At 38.7% G+C, this 16,808-nt stretch overlaps 1 protein-coding gene across 1 annotated transcript in view; it reads left to right on the plus strand.

Annotated features, from left to right (window-relative positions):
• Nucleotides 1-16,808, plus strand: part of LOC139709452 (uncharacterized) — a gene marked incomplete at its 3' end in the record, with an annotated part of 51,936 nt that overhangs the window by 21,755 nt on the left and 13,373 nt on the right. The window contains exons 8-11 of the mRNA XM_071621419.1: nt 6,215-6,481; nt 6,692-6,823; nt 13,965-14,070; nt 16,538-16,625. Coding sequence (XP_071477520.1) covers nt 6,215-6,481; nt 6,692-6,823; nt 13,965-14,070; nt 16,538-16,625 — 593 coding nt within the window. The remainder of the gene's footprint in view (nt 1-6,214; nt 6,482-6,691; nt 6,824-13,964; nt 14,071-16,537; nt 16,626-16,808) is intronic.

Below are 16,808 nucleotides of genomic sequence, written 5' to 3' on the forward strand. Positions count from 1 at the left end.
TGGGGGGGGGTGAATCTGATGAAAGAGATATCCCCCTCCATATCGAGGGAGGTTTTGCATTTTCAGATGTGAAATTCAACGCTCTGATGCACATGTGGGTGATATTTGGACAATTGTCTATCAAAAAAGCAAGACTTTTTTCCATCTCGGGAAGAGGATAATGATAATTATGTATCGCCCCTCATGTATGGCCGCCATTCCCTGATTTTTTTTTCCATAATTTTTTAGATTTCACATGAACACGCTAGGAATGTCGAAATATACGTTTTGAGTCACAAGGAACCAAATATAATACTTATTCAGAGACCTTGAAACACGCATAAAGCAATCAAGCACTTTCAGAAATAAAAAATGGTGTCTAAAATGGCTGCCATTTCCTTTTTTTTTTCTCATAACCCTGCATCTATGTAACCGCAATACGCACCTTAGAATGTCTAAATGTGACAGTGCATCACAAAACGAACAAAAAGTCACAGCCCTTGATTTTGCGTGAAGACCTGAAAATGGTGAAACAGGTCAACCAAGTCAATTCTGAGTTTTCCATGCTTTCTGAAAGAGCTATTATTCGTCTTCATTATTCGTAAGTTTGGGGTCATCAAAGGAATTATAAAGTGTGTTTTCAGTAGTTTATCTATAGAGTTTTTCTGTAGAGTAGTGCGATAAATAGGTACGTCTTCAGAGGTCCGGTTTCATTTCTTTAAAATCCCCTGCACCCCCTTCACTTTAAACTCTAATAATTTTTTAATAGATAGTGCTACCGCCTTGAAAATTAGCATTTGTTATGAACAGAAAGTGTTTATTGACCATGCTCACTTTCAGCTTAATGTTATAATCCCTTCATTGTAGTTGGTGTGGTGGTTTGCGTCCATTTTTTGTGTGTCCCATTCATCGCACAGCCAGCACGGTTTAGAGAGTTTAAGCTCTTGAATAGACGCTTTACTTTAGAGCCTCTTTTCTCAGTTCCCATCTTTCCAGGGTGTGTGCTTTCTTTCCAATATGTACATAGATTAGGAGAGTCCATTTTATTTGAGTTATGTATTATTTCAAAGCTTCTAATCTGCTCTTTTAATATCTGCCTTTAACTAAATATCAATGTCTGGTTTTGTGGTGCAGGGTCACAAAATATTTGAGACATTGACATTTGATTGAGGCCCGAATTCACGAAGGTGGTACAAATGAAACCATGGTTCAAACCACCGCATGGACAAAAACCATTGAGAGCCAAGTGTCGCACGGAAACTTTCGTTACGAAATCAGTCATTTCGTCGACAAAATGGCAGCTTCGTTAAATTATCATTTCATGGACGAAATGTTCATTTTGTTACAAAATGTTGTCATTTCCTTACAAAATAATCATTTCATCGACGAAATGACTGATTTCGTAACGAAATACTCCATGCGACGAACTACTCCATGCGACACTTGGCGCTCCGTGGTTTTTGTCCATGGTTTAAATCATGGTTTCATTTGTACCACCTTCGTGAATTCGGGCCTATGTTTTCAGGTGGAGCAATATACTGCGCCAAAGAAATTCACTGCTATGCGATGAATTACACATTATTTGTCGCACATGTTGACATTAATTTTGAACATGTATGTAGCATAGACGCCAAAAAGAATTGGTTTTGCTTCCTAAGAGATAACTGACAGGTTCAAATTGAACTCACCTCATGGTAAAGATCAAATGCGTTGGTATAATGAAAAAGGCTATCATGAAATTTTTATCTCATGTGCTTCAGGTGACAAAAATAAACTATGTGGTGGAAAAAAAAATGCCTTATAAAAGGCTCTGTGTTTAGCAACAAATCTGTTGGTAAAATGGTCTCTCGTAACAAGGACACACTCCTTGATTTTAACATCCGAATGTTTTTATTTGTATACTTTACACATAAGAACATTTTTTTAATGAAAAGTTTCTTTTTAAACTATACTGGCATTACTTTACGTAATTGTAAGATTAAAGCATTACTGCCGGTCATTTTACACGCCATTATGCATTTTAGGAAGAGCTCGAGCGGTTTCATCGGCACTTGCGTGCGTCAACATCTCTTAATGTGTATTCATTGAGCTCAATTCAATTCATTTATTTTCATTCTTCTTTTTTCAACAAAACATAACACAAAATAAATCAGGAATTACATCATAAACACATACATTTGCCTTTTCAATAGATAAATGATACCGATAAACATAAGAGCGCATACTGGCAAAAAAAAAAAAAACAAAGTCATGCTTCAGTTGAAAAAAAAAAAGAATTGAGAGGTCCACTAAACAGCAAAAACTTTTATATTGTAAACCACTCATAAAACTTCTGAATAACTTATTTATGAAAAGACTGGTTCCGTGGGAACATGAAAATGAAAATACTAGGAATTGCATTTACATTGTAATTAAACATAAACTGACCAAGTTGAAAAAAAAAAGTACAAATCTTTAATTTTTAAAATCTTATATTTTTTTTAATAACAGTAGCTTATCTAGTAAAGTTTGATGGACATTAGCCCATGCTAGGAGTCCGTAATTAAGATAAGGTAAAATTAGGAAAATAGAACGTCAACAAGAAGGAAATGGAATATGAAACTTGAGTCTATTAATAATACCAATATTACGTGAAACTATTGTACAAATGTTTAATAGTAATATGCGGCCTCCATGAAAGTTTATCGTCCACTGTGATACCAAGGAATTTTATATGAGATACTTGTTCTAACAGAGTGCCATCAAAAATAATAATATTATCTGTGCCTAAATCTTCTATAGAATTGCTAAAAAGCATATACTTAGTTTTCTGGAGATTAATTGATAATTTATTAGCTCTTATCCACTGAGTTACTTTCTCAATTCGGAATTAACGATGCGTACAAGAGTATCTGGATTTTGGTGAGAAAAGAAAATATTTGAACCATCAGCAAAAAGTATAAATGAGAGTATGTCAGATGATCTGCAAAAGTCATTAATATAAATGATAAAAAGTAAAGGTCCTAATTAAGGTCCGACTAAACTACCCTGTGGGACGTCACATTTTATGAATTCTAAACTTGAGTTGTTCTCGTTCAGAGATACGTATTTTTTTTTCGATTTTGTACGTAACTCCTGAACCACTCCAAGGCCTTCCCACGTATTTAATAATGAGACAATCTATAAAGTAATATTTCATGATTAATTGTATGGAAGGCCTTAGAGAAGTCCACGAAGATACCAATAAGAGGAGAATGATTATCAAGTATGCGTAGCGTAGTCAATAAACTTTAAAAGGGCATGAATGGTGCTATGTTTCTGACGAAACTAAAATTGAGAATTTCAAAAACATTCCTGTAAATATCAATTTTTCCAAAATTTTAGATAAAGATAAAGCAAAGAAATCGGTCTATAATTACTTATATCAGAATCATCTCCTTTTTTGAATAAAGGGAAAACCTTAGCTATTTTCATAAAATCTGGAAAACACCATTTAATATGGTATATGAAAATATATGAAAGTGGGTCAGCAATTGAAGATATAATTCCCTTTAAAATAAAATTACTGATATCGTTATAACCGGCACTTCGCTTGTTATTCATTGCAGTAACAATGTCTTTTATTTCATATTTTGTTGTTGAAAGACCAAAAAATAGAACTGGAATTGGGTTGACCTAAGAATTTAGAAAAATGTATATGTGACTGCGGTATTTTTTCTGCCAAATTCTTTCCACTCATTGAAAAAAAGAGTTGAAAATATAGGATATATTATGTGGATCTTGAAAAATTTTATCATCATATCTTATTTTTATAACATTTGATTTCTTTTTTTGATATATTCATAGCCGGTTTCAACACCTTCCATGTATTTTTTATATCATGTTTATATTTTTCTAACTGAATCATATAATATTTTCTTTTTTCCAACCGTATAATCTTCGTTAGAATATTTTTATACGAGGTGTTTTTATTTGTTGACTTCTCAGGTTTTTTTTATTTTTGAATTTATGATATAATCGATTTTTCCTATTCATTGAACGAAGAAGAGATTTTGTAATCCATGAAAATTTAGGAAAAATTTTATGATTAATTGACTGATCTTTTAATCTAGGAATATATTCATCTAAATATTGATTAATTATCCCTGAAAATTCTCACCGTATCATAAACACTAGACCAATCAGCCATATCTAAGCTAGCACCAAGGCCAGCCAAATTTCTGGTGTAGCTCTACGTCTGGATGAAGAAAAATGAAACTTATTAACACAGTTTTTAAGATAAAATTATAAATGAATCTGAAATATACACAGAAGTAGCAAAAATATTATCAAGAAGGGTAGCGGAATGATTTGTAACACGAGTTGGTTTCGAAATTAATGGCAAAGAGGAGGTTGACAAAAACATTTCAGAAATTCTTGAGATGTATTATCATCACTCTTAATCAAATCAATTAAAATCACCCATTCTGAAAATACATTTATTAATAAAAAGTCCTTTTTGATAAGCTTGTTGTACAAAGAAATTTGATGTTTATTCTGATTATCTAATAATATCTGTAATTCAATTCATCAAAATGTTCATTAATACTCCCTGTATTGATACGTAATATGGCAAATTTTCATTGTGAAAAACTGTTTTAAAATCTTTAAATTGATCAACAGTGACATGCTTAGAAGGAGTTTGAGTGGAGTCATTTGAAATCAAATTCATTATATATATCTTTTGAAGATCAGTTAACATTATTGGCAATAAGGTTATCAAAAAAAAAAAAAGCAGACGAATGTAAATTATTCCTACTTAATTCCGAAGGGGAGCGTCTAAACAAATCAAAGAATTCATCATCATCAAGGGAATCAAATGCCGCATTGAGTTCATTAGCCATAAGGAGAGTCACAAAGTATATGAAGGCATGTCAACTGACGAGTTTGTAAAGTGTGTGTGTATGTTTGTGTTGGGGGGCATCAATACTTAAGGTCGAAGAAACACGCACACTGGGGTGCTTTTCTTGTTGTTTTTTATTGAAGTGGACAAATCTGGTGCACTCTTTTAGCGAAATCCGTCAAATTTCCTCACACAGACAAACACACATATACAAAATTAATGTAAGTCTTGAATATTTCCGGGGCAGAGGAGGGAGGTGAGGAAAGGCAACTGCCGCTGCGAGCGGCCGCAGTAACATCCTCGCGCCTGTTAGAGTAACGGAATTCCGCATTTCCATCATTTATTTCTTCATTTATGCCATTATCATGACACATTGCCTTTGCACAATCATGCACTTTACATTAATGTATATAATGTGCGCTGTTCATCCTTTCTGACTTCAGAACCACTTGAGGACCTTAATGATATTAAGGCCCTCGAGTGCGAGATTTATGCCTAGTGTCGCTCTTTTGTTGCTTAACTGGGTCATTTTTGTGGTGTCGGACTCGTGGTAGATGGGGGGGGGGGTGATAGTGTCAGACGTGGCCTTTTCTTGCCTAGTGTCTAGCTCTTGGGCCTTATTTGCCTAGTGTCGGTCTCGTGATCCAAGCCTAATTTGCCTGATGTCGAGCTGGTGGACCGTAAAACTCATGTGCATATTTTACTTGTGGTCCATGCTCACGTAGTGTCTCGATAGCGCGTGATGGGTTGTATGACTGGTGAGCAGTCAGGACGTGTGACTCGTGGGCTGTATGACACGTGGGCTATTATGTGAGTTGTGGGCTGAATGACACGTGGGTGTTGTACTCGTAACTTGCATCCGTTTACTGGAGTAAGTCTGTTTTCTGTTGTTGTTTTTGCCTTCTGTTTTCAAAAACCATTTCCTACCGGCAAAGGAATATGGGAAGGTTCTAAATACTAAACGTTGTGTCATCAAATTACAGGAAAATATTCCTTCATTGAAACTACAGTTTATGATAATGGTAATGTCAACTAGAATGATATATTCAGACAGCAGAAACAGAGTTTCACGGTGTTTCCTGTGCAGTTCTTGTAGGCACGTGCGGCCAGATTAGTCTTCTGGGTTGGATGAAAATATAACGGAAAGCTGCCAGCGACTCTAAAACATATAAGATCATATCCGAGTTAGGTCATTATCTGTAAATATGCACAGCAGTTATCCGCTGCCAGCGTCTTTCCTGTATTAAAATTACCTGACGTCTTAATTTATCAGGTAACAACAACGACAACGACAACAAAAGCAACAACAACGACAAAACAAACCTTTGTATAAAGCATGCTACGTCAGATTGTCATCTCTTGACTTGATTCCAGATTCTAATTCTGAGGTATGGGCAGAAAAGCTGTCATACACAATCGGAGTCGGTGAAACCATCAGCCTGGAAGTACAAATGAAAATCGGATTGAATCAAGGGGACCTCGTCTGGAGGCACAACGGAGATGACGTCATAACTGCTTGGCGTGGCTTGACATCAGTAACCCTCAATGATGTCAGGAAGTCCGATGAAGGCATTTATGAATGCTACATTGACGGCAACAGGGAAACTGGAAAACACGCTATTATGAGGCTCTTTGTCAGAGGTAAGACAACTGACCAGTATTTTTTTTCTTTATTTCTCGTTCAAAAGTGATAAACTCAATATTTGCTCCTTGAAATATTTAGAAGTATGGTAAAATTAATATTTTCTTTCACGTGCTTTTGTCGCTTTGCACTGTATGTCACAGATAATTGTTTCGTGGAAAATATTATTTTATCTTGAAAACGCGGTGAACGGACTATCCTTTTCACAGATTGTCCCTCTAGGAAGTATGGGCTGGATTGTTCGAATGACTGTCCGGACTGTTACGCTGGGGGCCTTTGTCACCATGTGACAGGAGAATGTGTTTGTAGACCAGGATTCCAAGGCGGTAATTGTGGAACAGGTAAATATCTTCATTTCGATAACCATTCAATTGCTGTGTTTAAAAATCGCAGTTTTCCATTAACCTATACTTTCCCGGGTAATTCGCCGCAGTAACAGAGTTCCTGTTAAATTTATTTCCTTTACGAAATGTCGTTCCTCTTCAGTTCATGGCCGTGTCACACCTTTCTGGGCAAGCCTTACGTGCGACTTGCGAGGAACAACAAGATGACCCGCACATGACAGTACCTAGCACGTATCTCACCCGTAGATACCTGGAGTTGCAAGTCCTCTGTACCCGCAGCCAAGTTTTGGCCCTGCGTGCCACATCTTTCCGGACAAGATACACAGGCGTGATGCGTGTGGAGATTTTCGAGCACGCAGGAATTTTTTGCAGGGGGACAAGGATTTGGGCGAGTTGAGAATTCGCATGCGTTTTACCTGCTGGACCTGTGCTATTTACGTTCTACTTATGTCCACTCCGTTTGACCTGCGTGTAGGCGCATGGGTGGCGAGTGAGGGCTGACAACTCGGTGAAGGAATTCCTCTTAAGGAATTTGATATGGCAGATGTCCCGCATAATGTCATGCAAATGACACGTGCTTCCGGCGCAAAAACATAGATCCACGGGCAACTTATGTACTGCAAGCGGGTCAACTGCCTGTGACTTGCGGCAGCTACGGGGCTCCTACTGGTGTTCTGCGTGGACCTCTGCGAGCAATTCCTGCGACTCACCCGGAAAAATTTTGGTCATGCTCAAAACTTGGCTGAGGTAAACCGGACTTGCGTGTGGGCAACTGCGGGCGAGATACGCGCTATGTACTGTCAGGTGGGGAAAACTGCTGGGAGGTTTGGGTAGCAAAAATCCCCCCCCCCCCCCCCCCCGCGCAAATCAACCAGCAATGTTTTCCCAGACATGGTGTGACAATGCCTTGAGCATGCTCAAAATTCGTTTCGGGTGAATCGCGTGGGGGTTGCTCGCAGAGGTACACGTTGAACGCCAGTAGGAGGCCCTTAGTGGCAGCACCTCGCATGCAACTTGTACGAGGGTATAAGCAGCTGTAACGAAGGTACTTCGCAGCCCCCATATGTCGCTCTTAACTGAAAACTGATCGGTTTCGAAACTCTCACGCAGGTCACACCGAATACACGCAAGTAGCAGGTAAATAGCACGCGTCTAGCATGTAAGACGCAAGTACAGAACTCGCCAACATCCTTGTCCGCCCGCAGAAAATTGTCCTGCGTGCTGGGAAATCCCTACTCGTAACAAACCCGCGTAGCTTACCCGGAAAGGTGTGACAGAGCCTTTAGTTATTCTAATGTTTTGATTTGTTATTCTCAATATCAGAGTAGAAACGCCGCCGTGTTGAATATATTGTAACGGTTTTATATTTATACGTATATGATGAAGTATAGCGTTCAGTACTCTGTTGTGTTTTTGTTATGTAAGCTAGGTAATATGCTCTGTGTGTTTCTGTTGTGTAAGCGAGGTACACTGCCAGCTCAGCGTCTTCTCTGTCTCTTCTCTTCTCTTCGTCTTAATCAGCTCGTCTATTGTCTCTTATGTTGCTCTTTGTCTCTCGCCTCGTCTCCCTCTCTCCCTCGCTTATGTTGTTCTTTGTTCTCGTCCAGTCCCTCTCTCTTCCCCTCTCCTATGTTGTTCTTTATTTGTAATCCGGTCCTCCTCTCTTCCCCTCTCCTATGTTGTTCTTTGTTCCCCGTCTAGTCTCTCTCTCTCCTCTTCTCCCTTCTTGTTCTTTGTTTCATGTTTACGCTGGGTCTGGTGTGTCTAATTTGACCGTCTGCTTTGTAAACGTGATTGACAGCTAGCCACACTGACGGTCACTGCCATGTCCACTATAAATAGAGCAGGGTTTCTCTTTGTTAGGCAGATTACACTGAGATTGAGACTGAGATTGAGCTAGACACTGGGATAGGATTGGAATACGATTACTCTGGGATTAGTGTCAGACTTCGGCAGATCACAAGAATGGCAATGTTATACCGTGTACATGTATTGAACGTCATGTGGAGAAGGCGAGTGTCATGTCGCCTTAATAAAGTCATTGTGAACCGGAATCTTTCATTATTTAGTGCAGTCTGTCATGCTTCAACATCCATTCTACAGTCCGTGAGGCCCGCTACCAACCTCATCTATCACGGAATCTCAAAGGAACAATACATGTCTTCTCACACTTCTCCGACCCAGTACATCACACTCACAATCTCCTAATAACTATGCCACATACGACTATGTTCCGAAGAGAGACCGACCGTGACACTATGAACTATATGCAACAGAGATTACGAGCAACATAGCTTTAGTAAAAGCGATTCTTATCATGCACTCTTAAAGCACCATGACTTTCACTAGTTATAACAACAACAACAACAGCATGATTATGATTATAAGTAATGATTAATCAAATTAAATGCTCATACTTCAAAGTGTTGTGATCATGCACCCACGCAGGGTGCAGCTGTAAGCAGTCTGCATAAACAAGAGTACCTTCCTGCGTCGACAGCAAGCTATGACAGTATAGGCGTACCGATCTATATATTGGTAATGTTCAGACAGGTGTCCAAATGCAATACGATATCGATAACGACATGTTACGCCTTGGACCTCCGAAGATTTAAGGGAGAGTTTTGGATCATGCAGTTTAGATTAATTCTGAAAATAAAGACTAAAATTTACCAACCACAAACAATGAACATTGATTAAAATCAGACGAAAGAAAGAGCGATATTAAATGTCATTGACTAATTTTTACAAAACAGTTTTCCAATATCCGATGCGAATATGCAAATAAGTGAGCTGATGATATCGTCACGTCATAAGTTTCCATTGATCACGTACCAAAAAAGATGACAGAAATTCAATTTGTCTGCTACAAACGTATAAAAAAAAAATAATGGGTGAGTAAATACAAATTAATAATACCTATCTGTCAGATACACGGGTGTTGCGACACGGATTGTCGCCCCTACACGGATTGTCGCCTCCTGCTCGGGGCGACAATCCGTGACGGGCGCTGGCGGCACGGATTGTCGCCCCCGTCACGGATTGTCGCCTGGCGACAATCCGTGACGCTTGTGCAGTTCCCAGTTTTTGACCTCGAAGGCGACAATCTGTGTTGGCAAAAAATTTGTTGCGACACGGATTGTCGCCCCGTCACGGATTGTCGCCCCGGGCTCGGGGTGGTTCCTCCGGTGTTAAGCTTTGGTGGGATGGGTATGACTGGTAAGTTATGCGTATGTGTGTGTGTGTGTGTGTGTGTGTGTGTGTGTATTGTGAGCTGCATGATATGTGATGTGTATGATTTGTTGTGTGTGTGTGTGTGTGTGTGTGCGTGTTTGTGTGTGTGTTTGGAGTATAATAATACAATATGTAGAAACTGTGCATGTGTGGTGGTTGCATAGTGGTAGTGGTTTGTTTGTCTGTGTGTATACGTGTGCCTGTATGCTTACGTGTGTATGTGGAATATAGTGGCGCTACTGTGGCAATACAAACGCCTTCAGAGTGTATGAGCACGTGTTTAAAGAATTCACACCAGCGTTGATCTAAAAATAATATGGGTGTGTCAACCAAATATCAGCGGTGAGGCGGGCTAGGCGAGAGAGAGAGACCGAGAGAAAATACATACGAGGGAGGTACTCTCCCCAAATGTTATTTGTCTCTGTTCATTTTTCCCTGCAGTCATTTTCTTCCATCAGTCTTATGAACTAGAACGTCCATACCACTATTCTTTGTCCCAGAATAGGTTTGGCATGCTTTATGCATGAGCGAATAATTTCCACACGCCGTAAAAAATTTGTCAATCGTTACTTGATTTTAGCACAAACGAACTGCCATTGCACACCGCTAATACATACGTAATACAAACAAACACCAACAAACACTCAAACAAAACTCATAATGCAAATAAACCAACTCAACACTTTTTTCCTTGATATATCTTGATTTCATTCAAATCATTCATAAATCGACCCATTCTGGGTGCACCATGAACAAAAAAAAGTTACAAATGGCAATTCGAAACAAAAGCAAATCCATTTGTCAATTTATACCACAAATAATCCCACTTCAACATAGATAACTCGATTATAGACCAACCCTACTAATACTTTCTTCACGAGATAGTTTTGTCATGTATAGGGCCCTACCAAACCTATATTCCTTGAATATATTGGTTTGGATCATGTAACACCTTCTTACTTACAAGGGCATATACATAAAAAACACACACAAATATATTACACAAATTTAGAATGAAATCAGTCATAAAAAACCCGACCACCCCCTCCCCTCCCAAACCGAAACAAATCTAGGGCCTATGTCTATCCTAAATATTGAATCCTACCAACATCCGTCATACCATTTATAACTATCCTTCTTCAAATCCAATCCCCAACCCACCAACCCCTGATTAAACAAAACCTAAATCATCCCACACCCACATTCACCGACCCAAATACATACACACACACACACACACACCCACACACACACATACACACACACGAAGGTTCGTTATTCCGAAGTTTCGTTTTTTCCGAGGCTTCATTTATCCGAAACACACAATTCCCTATACCTAGTGGTTTGTTGATCCAAAAATGAAATTCGGAATAACGAACCTTCGGAATAGTGACCCTTCGGACGAATGAGCCTTCGGACGAATGAGTGTTCAGAATAACAAACTTTTGCAATAACGAAATGTAACCCCCTTCCCACATACCGACACACACCCGAACCGATACCACATCCTTCCTGATGAAACGATTTCCCAATGTTGATAAATAAGACATAATGGACCGTATGCAGAAAAGCAGCATCCGCCCGCACGCAAGCTCCACTCCGAATTCATAAACAAATCTGCCAAACAAACTCATCAATTTCAAAGCTGCTGATAAAATCAATATCAATGTTTATACCTGCAACAGCTTACTAGGTATCCCTCCCCACGCGCAGCTAAAAAGCACAAAAACCTGACATAATAAACACAGTTCTTCCACACACACACACACACACACACACGCGCGCGCACACGCACAAACGGACACTAAATTATCATGTGCACGCGCACACACACACTTCCTTGAAACCTCACCATGACTTTTTACATGGCATGTTTGCATGGATGTAGCCATGTAAGTTATGTGTTAGTACTTCAATGATTATGTCCAGAACGATATTACCCAGCAAAATGTGCTTCGAGGGCGGGCGACAATCCGTGCCGCCAACGCCCGTTACGGATTGTCGCCCCGAGCAGGAGGCGACAATCCGTGTAGGGGCGACAATCCGTGTCGCAACACACGGGATTTAAGACTAGGACACAATTGCGCTTTAACAAAAAACGGAAATTTCATGATCATCATTATCACGAGTATGTACAAACTATGTGTCAAGTTAAGAGCTGATGACATAATAGCTCATCATTATTTTGCGTATCCACACTGATTTTGCGAAACGTTTTGTGAAGATTAGCGAAATGATAACTTCATGACCTCCGTAGTTTTTATCCGAAATTTTCTCCGTTGTTTTAGAAGATTAATATTCTTTCCTTCCAAACTACCTCTTAATACAATACAATGATCACAATAAAATGCAAGGCAATTACAGAAAAAGTAAAGGGTATTTTACAAGGGTCGTCACAAAACTCTGTTCGATTGGAATGATTTATAAATATTAAATTGTGGGGTATTATCATTACTATTTTAATGATTACATTAGTATAAAAGTTAACCGCATTCTTATATATGTATTGTATAAAAGGAAGTTCGCATTTTAATACATTATGCAACGAAGTATAACGTTTACGTACTTGTACCTACATGTGTTTCCAGGTTGTAGTAACAATGACTGGGGTAAAACATGCCAGTCGAGATGTAAATCGTCTGGAAACTGCCGATATCGTCTTTTGTCCGTCCCTGACCCTGTGGGTATGTCATGCCAAGCCGGATTCGGAGGAAACAGATGTGAAACAGGTTGGCTCTTTTATTATATCCTTGATAAATACAGTGGAACAAATTGTTCATTTGCTTATAGTAGCAATATCGTATTTTTGAAAAGAGCAGTACTTGTCTGTAACTGATGGACGAAGTTTGCTTCCGAAAAGTACCATGATAGTTCCCATGAGCCAAACACTGGCCATTATAAAGTTTTACGTGCAGTGCCGTCCAGTACTATTATAGACATGTAACAGATGGTAAAGGTGAATCAAAGCTAGGTCTTTAGGTAGGTTATGCCTGCATGTGTGTAAGTTTACACTGTAACAAACTTTCGACACTGTTAATTTGAAATACGAAAAGTCAATCAACGCAAAAGAGAACTCGTGACGCAGTTCTGGTATTTAATACACAAAGTCATTTGTCATTTCAAGTCATTGTCTTTACACATCGCTTCGGCAGCGTTTAATTGTAAGCTTATTGATGATTATTACGTTGGCAGAACGTGTGCCATGAAATTCTAAATGAAACCACTGATGAAATTATTTCTTTTTCTATTCATCGTAATGTATTTAATACATTTTTTTTGGGTCAAATTCAGCTGTTTATCTGCTATTTTTTCTTGATAGGCCAGTTTTCCGTCTATGTCAACACAATTACCCAAGCACACACACACACACACACACACACACACACACACACACACACACACACAATTGGCAGTATTAATGATTAGGCTCGGCGTATCGGCTACTCTAACAATCATGCATTACAATATTATTTCATTTCCTTTCGTTCTATTCTAATGTCACTTCATTTCATTCATATACCAATATATCTAAAGCAGCCACGATCGCAGTCGCGTCGCTATAAGCCAGTTCACAGTTAGCACTACTCTGCAATGACCTCTCTAACCACGGACTTTGCAAAACAGGGAATAGTCTTCAAGAAAAACAGTTGAAAACAGCCATGCAGGAAGTGGTAATATACATGTCAGTGCTGCATGAAGGGCTTTTGTCAATGCTGCTGAAAAAGAATGGACATTCACTTGTAAATACCAATCTGCACCTGGTTCAATTATAAAACAGTTATCATGGAGCCCTATCTAGGTTTTGAATACCTCAGTTGCAAATCCATTTCAAGAGAAGGTCTGCAATGACCATTATCTACACATGCTCAGATTGGAACTGTGAACTGACTTATTTTCTCTGCAGCTTGCTCTGGAGGAACCTTTGGGGCGAACTGTGAGCTGGACTGTAACTGTGCGTCCGGAGTGACGTGTAACTCGGCCACTGGATGTCAAGGAGCCTGTGCCGCTGGGTACTCAGGAGATCTATGTCAGGGTAGGGAGATAATCCATATCTTTTTACTTCACTAGTGATCTAAAGTGAGCTTTTACCATCATTTATTATCCGTCTTGATTGGTGCGTAAACTTTTTACAATTCCATCTACTTCTTCTTTTTCTTAAAAAAAATATGACGGATTTTCACCAAAGTTGAAAGGTATGATCTTTAGGGGAGAAATATGTCAATTGTTTAGATTGACACTCCCCCCCCCCCCCACCCAAATCCCCTTAATTATACAAAGGAAATTTTTTCCAAAAGAGAATTCTTTTCCTTCAGAACTTCAGAACCATAAGTGATATATATAGAGCTAAGTTAATGCCTTGAGTATAACCACACTGATGAATGATAAGCTTGGCTATAGCCACGACTAAGAGTAGTGACTGGACGGAGTGATTGTTTGATCGTGGTATATCACGGGATGAGCCCAAGGGGAAACCGAATTTGGTCCCAATTTTCGCATTTCTATCTTCTTCTTCAAAACACACAAAAATTGGAAACATTAAGCGCACGAAACTTAGCGTATATGGAATAGACCTATATCTGTGCAAATTGGCACCACATTCCCCTCTTGTGGCCCTACAAGGAGGCACATTGCCCCGTCGTCGCTTGGGGAGGCAAAGCCCCCAACTTAGGAAATATTTTTTCTCTAGAGCCAGAGGGATAAAGCAAGTAATATTATCATGATTTGATAGAATGTTGCCTGTACTTTCAAGTTTGTTCGTGGCAGATGGGGGGGGGGGGGGGGGCAAAACTCATTTTCTTCTTCTTCTTCTTCTTCTTGAAAGAGCTGAAGAAAATGCTCTTTTTTTTAATTTGTCACCAGGCCACCAGGCCCACTTACTGGTGTAACAATGGGTATGCACAAGGCATACGGCGTCCATTTTCCATATAATCATATGTTCTATATATATATATATATATATATATATATATATATATATATATATAATATAATTTATATACACATTGTGTATCTAAGAATGCTTTTAAGTTAATCTACTAATCTCCTAATTGTGTTACTTGACCTAAAATAAAATCCCGCAGGTATAGACACATGAATTTGCTATTTACAGGTTATATGTGACCGTGCACCTCAAAACGAACATAGAGTCGCACACACTGATTTTGCGTGAGGACTGAAAATAAGTGAAATGGGTCAACCTAGCCGAACTTGACTTGTTCATATTTTCTGAAAGAGTGGGTCTTCTTTTGCATTATGCTAAAATTTGGTATCATATAACGGGCAGGAAAGTGTGTTTTTTTTAGCAGTTTATCTCGAACATTTTTGGTAGAATAGTGTGATTAGGTGTGTCTTTAGAATCCCTTTTTCATTTCTGAAAAACCTTGTCCAGACTCTTCACTTGCAACTCTAATAACTTTCGAAAGGATAGTGCTACTGCTTTGAAAGTTAGCATTAATTATGAACAGAATGTGTTAATGAGGCATGCTTAATTTCATTTTGATTTGATAATCCCTTCATTGTTGTTACTCTGGTGGTTTACTTCCTGTTTTTGTCCCATTCATCGCACAGCCAGCACGGTTTGGTAAATATTAAGCGCTTGAATAGATACTGTACTTCAGAGCCTCTTTTCTCAGTTCACACTATCCCTGAGTTTGTGCTTTCTTTCCAATATTTAGATAGGTTAGGAGAGTCCATTTGATTTGAGTTATACTTCATTTTAAAGCTTAAAGTCTGCTCTTTTAGAATAATTCCAATTACGGTCTTAACTAAAAATTCATGCCTGGCGACTTTTTGCTTCTTTGGAGGTGCAGGGTCACATATAATTGTATATCCAGAGATATTAATATCCCAATAGCGGCCATTTAGGGTGCATTTATATCAAATTTTATGCAAATTATATTCAGAAGTTTAGACACCAGGACTGACTTTCTATGGGTTTTATGTTACAAAATATTAGCATAGCTAGGTTACATGGCGGCCATTTTTAATTTATGCAAATTTGGCATTGATCCACCATTTGAATTTTAGGGAACTTTTAGTACATTAGTGTACTATTTTGATAGCTCTTTCAGATAAAATGAAAGTAGTATGGTTTCTGTTGTAATTTGTTTTTGGTTGACCCACTTTTTTCCATGTTTTAACTGGACTAAGTGAAATGTTCTACATACAAGCCACATATATATATATATATATATATATATATATATATATTGTAGGGGGTTTTGCTGGTGTTATAACGTGCATATGGACACCCGGGGGTCTCTGTAGCGAAATACTTACCATTTAACTTCTTGTTTGCTTGTTACGAAATGTAATAATTGTTTTGAGAGAATGATAATCAAGTGCGTTTTTCGTTGTGAAAATTTTAATCCGTCTTCAACTGTATTGAATTTCCCTTGTCAACTAATTGCACAAGCTTCTGGAACATGCAACGAAGGTTATTTCGGAACCCTGTGTAACTATCTCTGCCACTGTAAGAATAGCAGGACCTGCCATCGAACTAGCGGCCAGTGCCCTGCTGATGATTCCTGCGCCGATGGCTGGGCAGGGTCGGACTGCCAGCAAGGTACAACAAAAGTTCCTTTATGTACAAAATTCTACCGCTACTGTTACTATCACCAAAGTAATACAGGACATTGGGAGTGACATAAAAGTGGAATTAAGGATGTGAGATAATTTTGTATTTTGTTGTATCCGGTTAGATAATTCTTGGAATCGGGCATTTCTCTGTTTTAGCATTGAGTAAGGT

The sequence above is a fragment of the Diadema antillarum genome, unplaced genomic scaffold (assembly GCF_040938485.1).
Source record: "Diadema antillarum isolate AM-2024a unplaced genomic scaffold, OU_Dant_1.0 seq00001436_RagTag, whole genome shotgun sequence".
NCBI lineage: Eukaryota > Metazoa > Echinodermata > Echinoidea > Diadematoida > Diadematidae > Diadema > Diadema antillarum.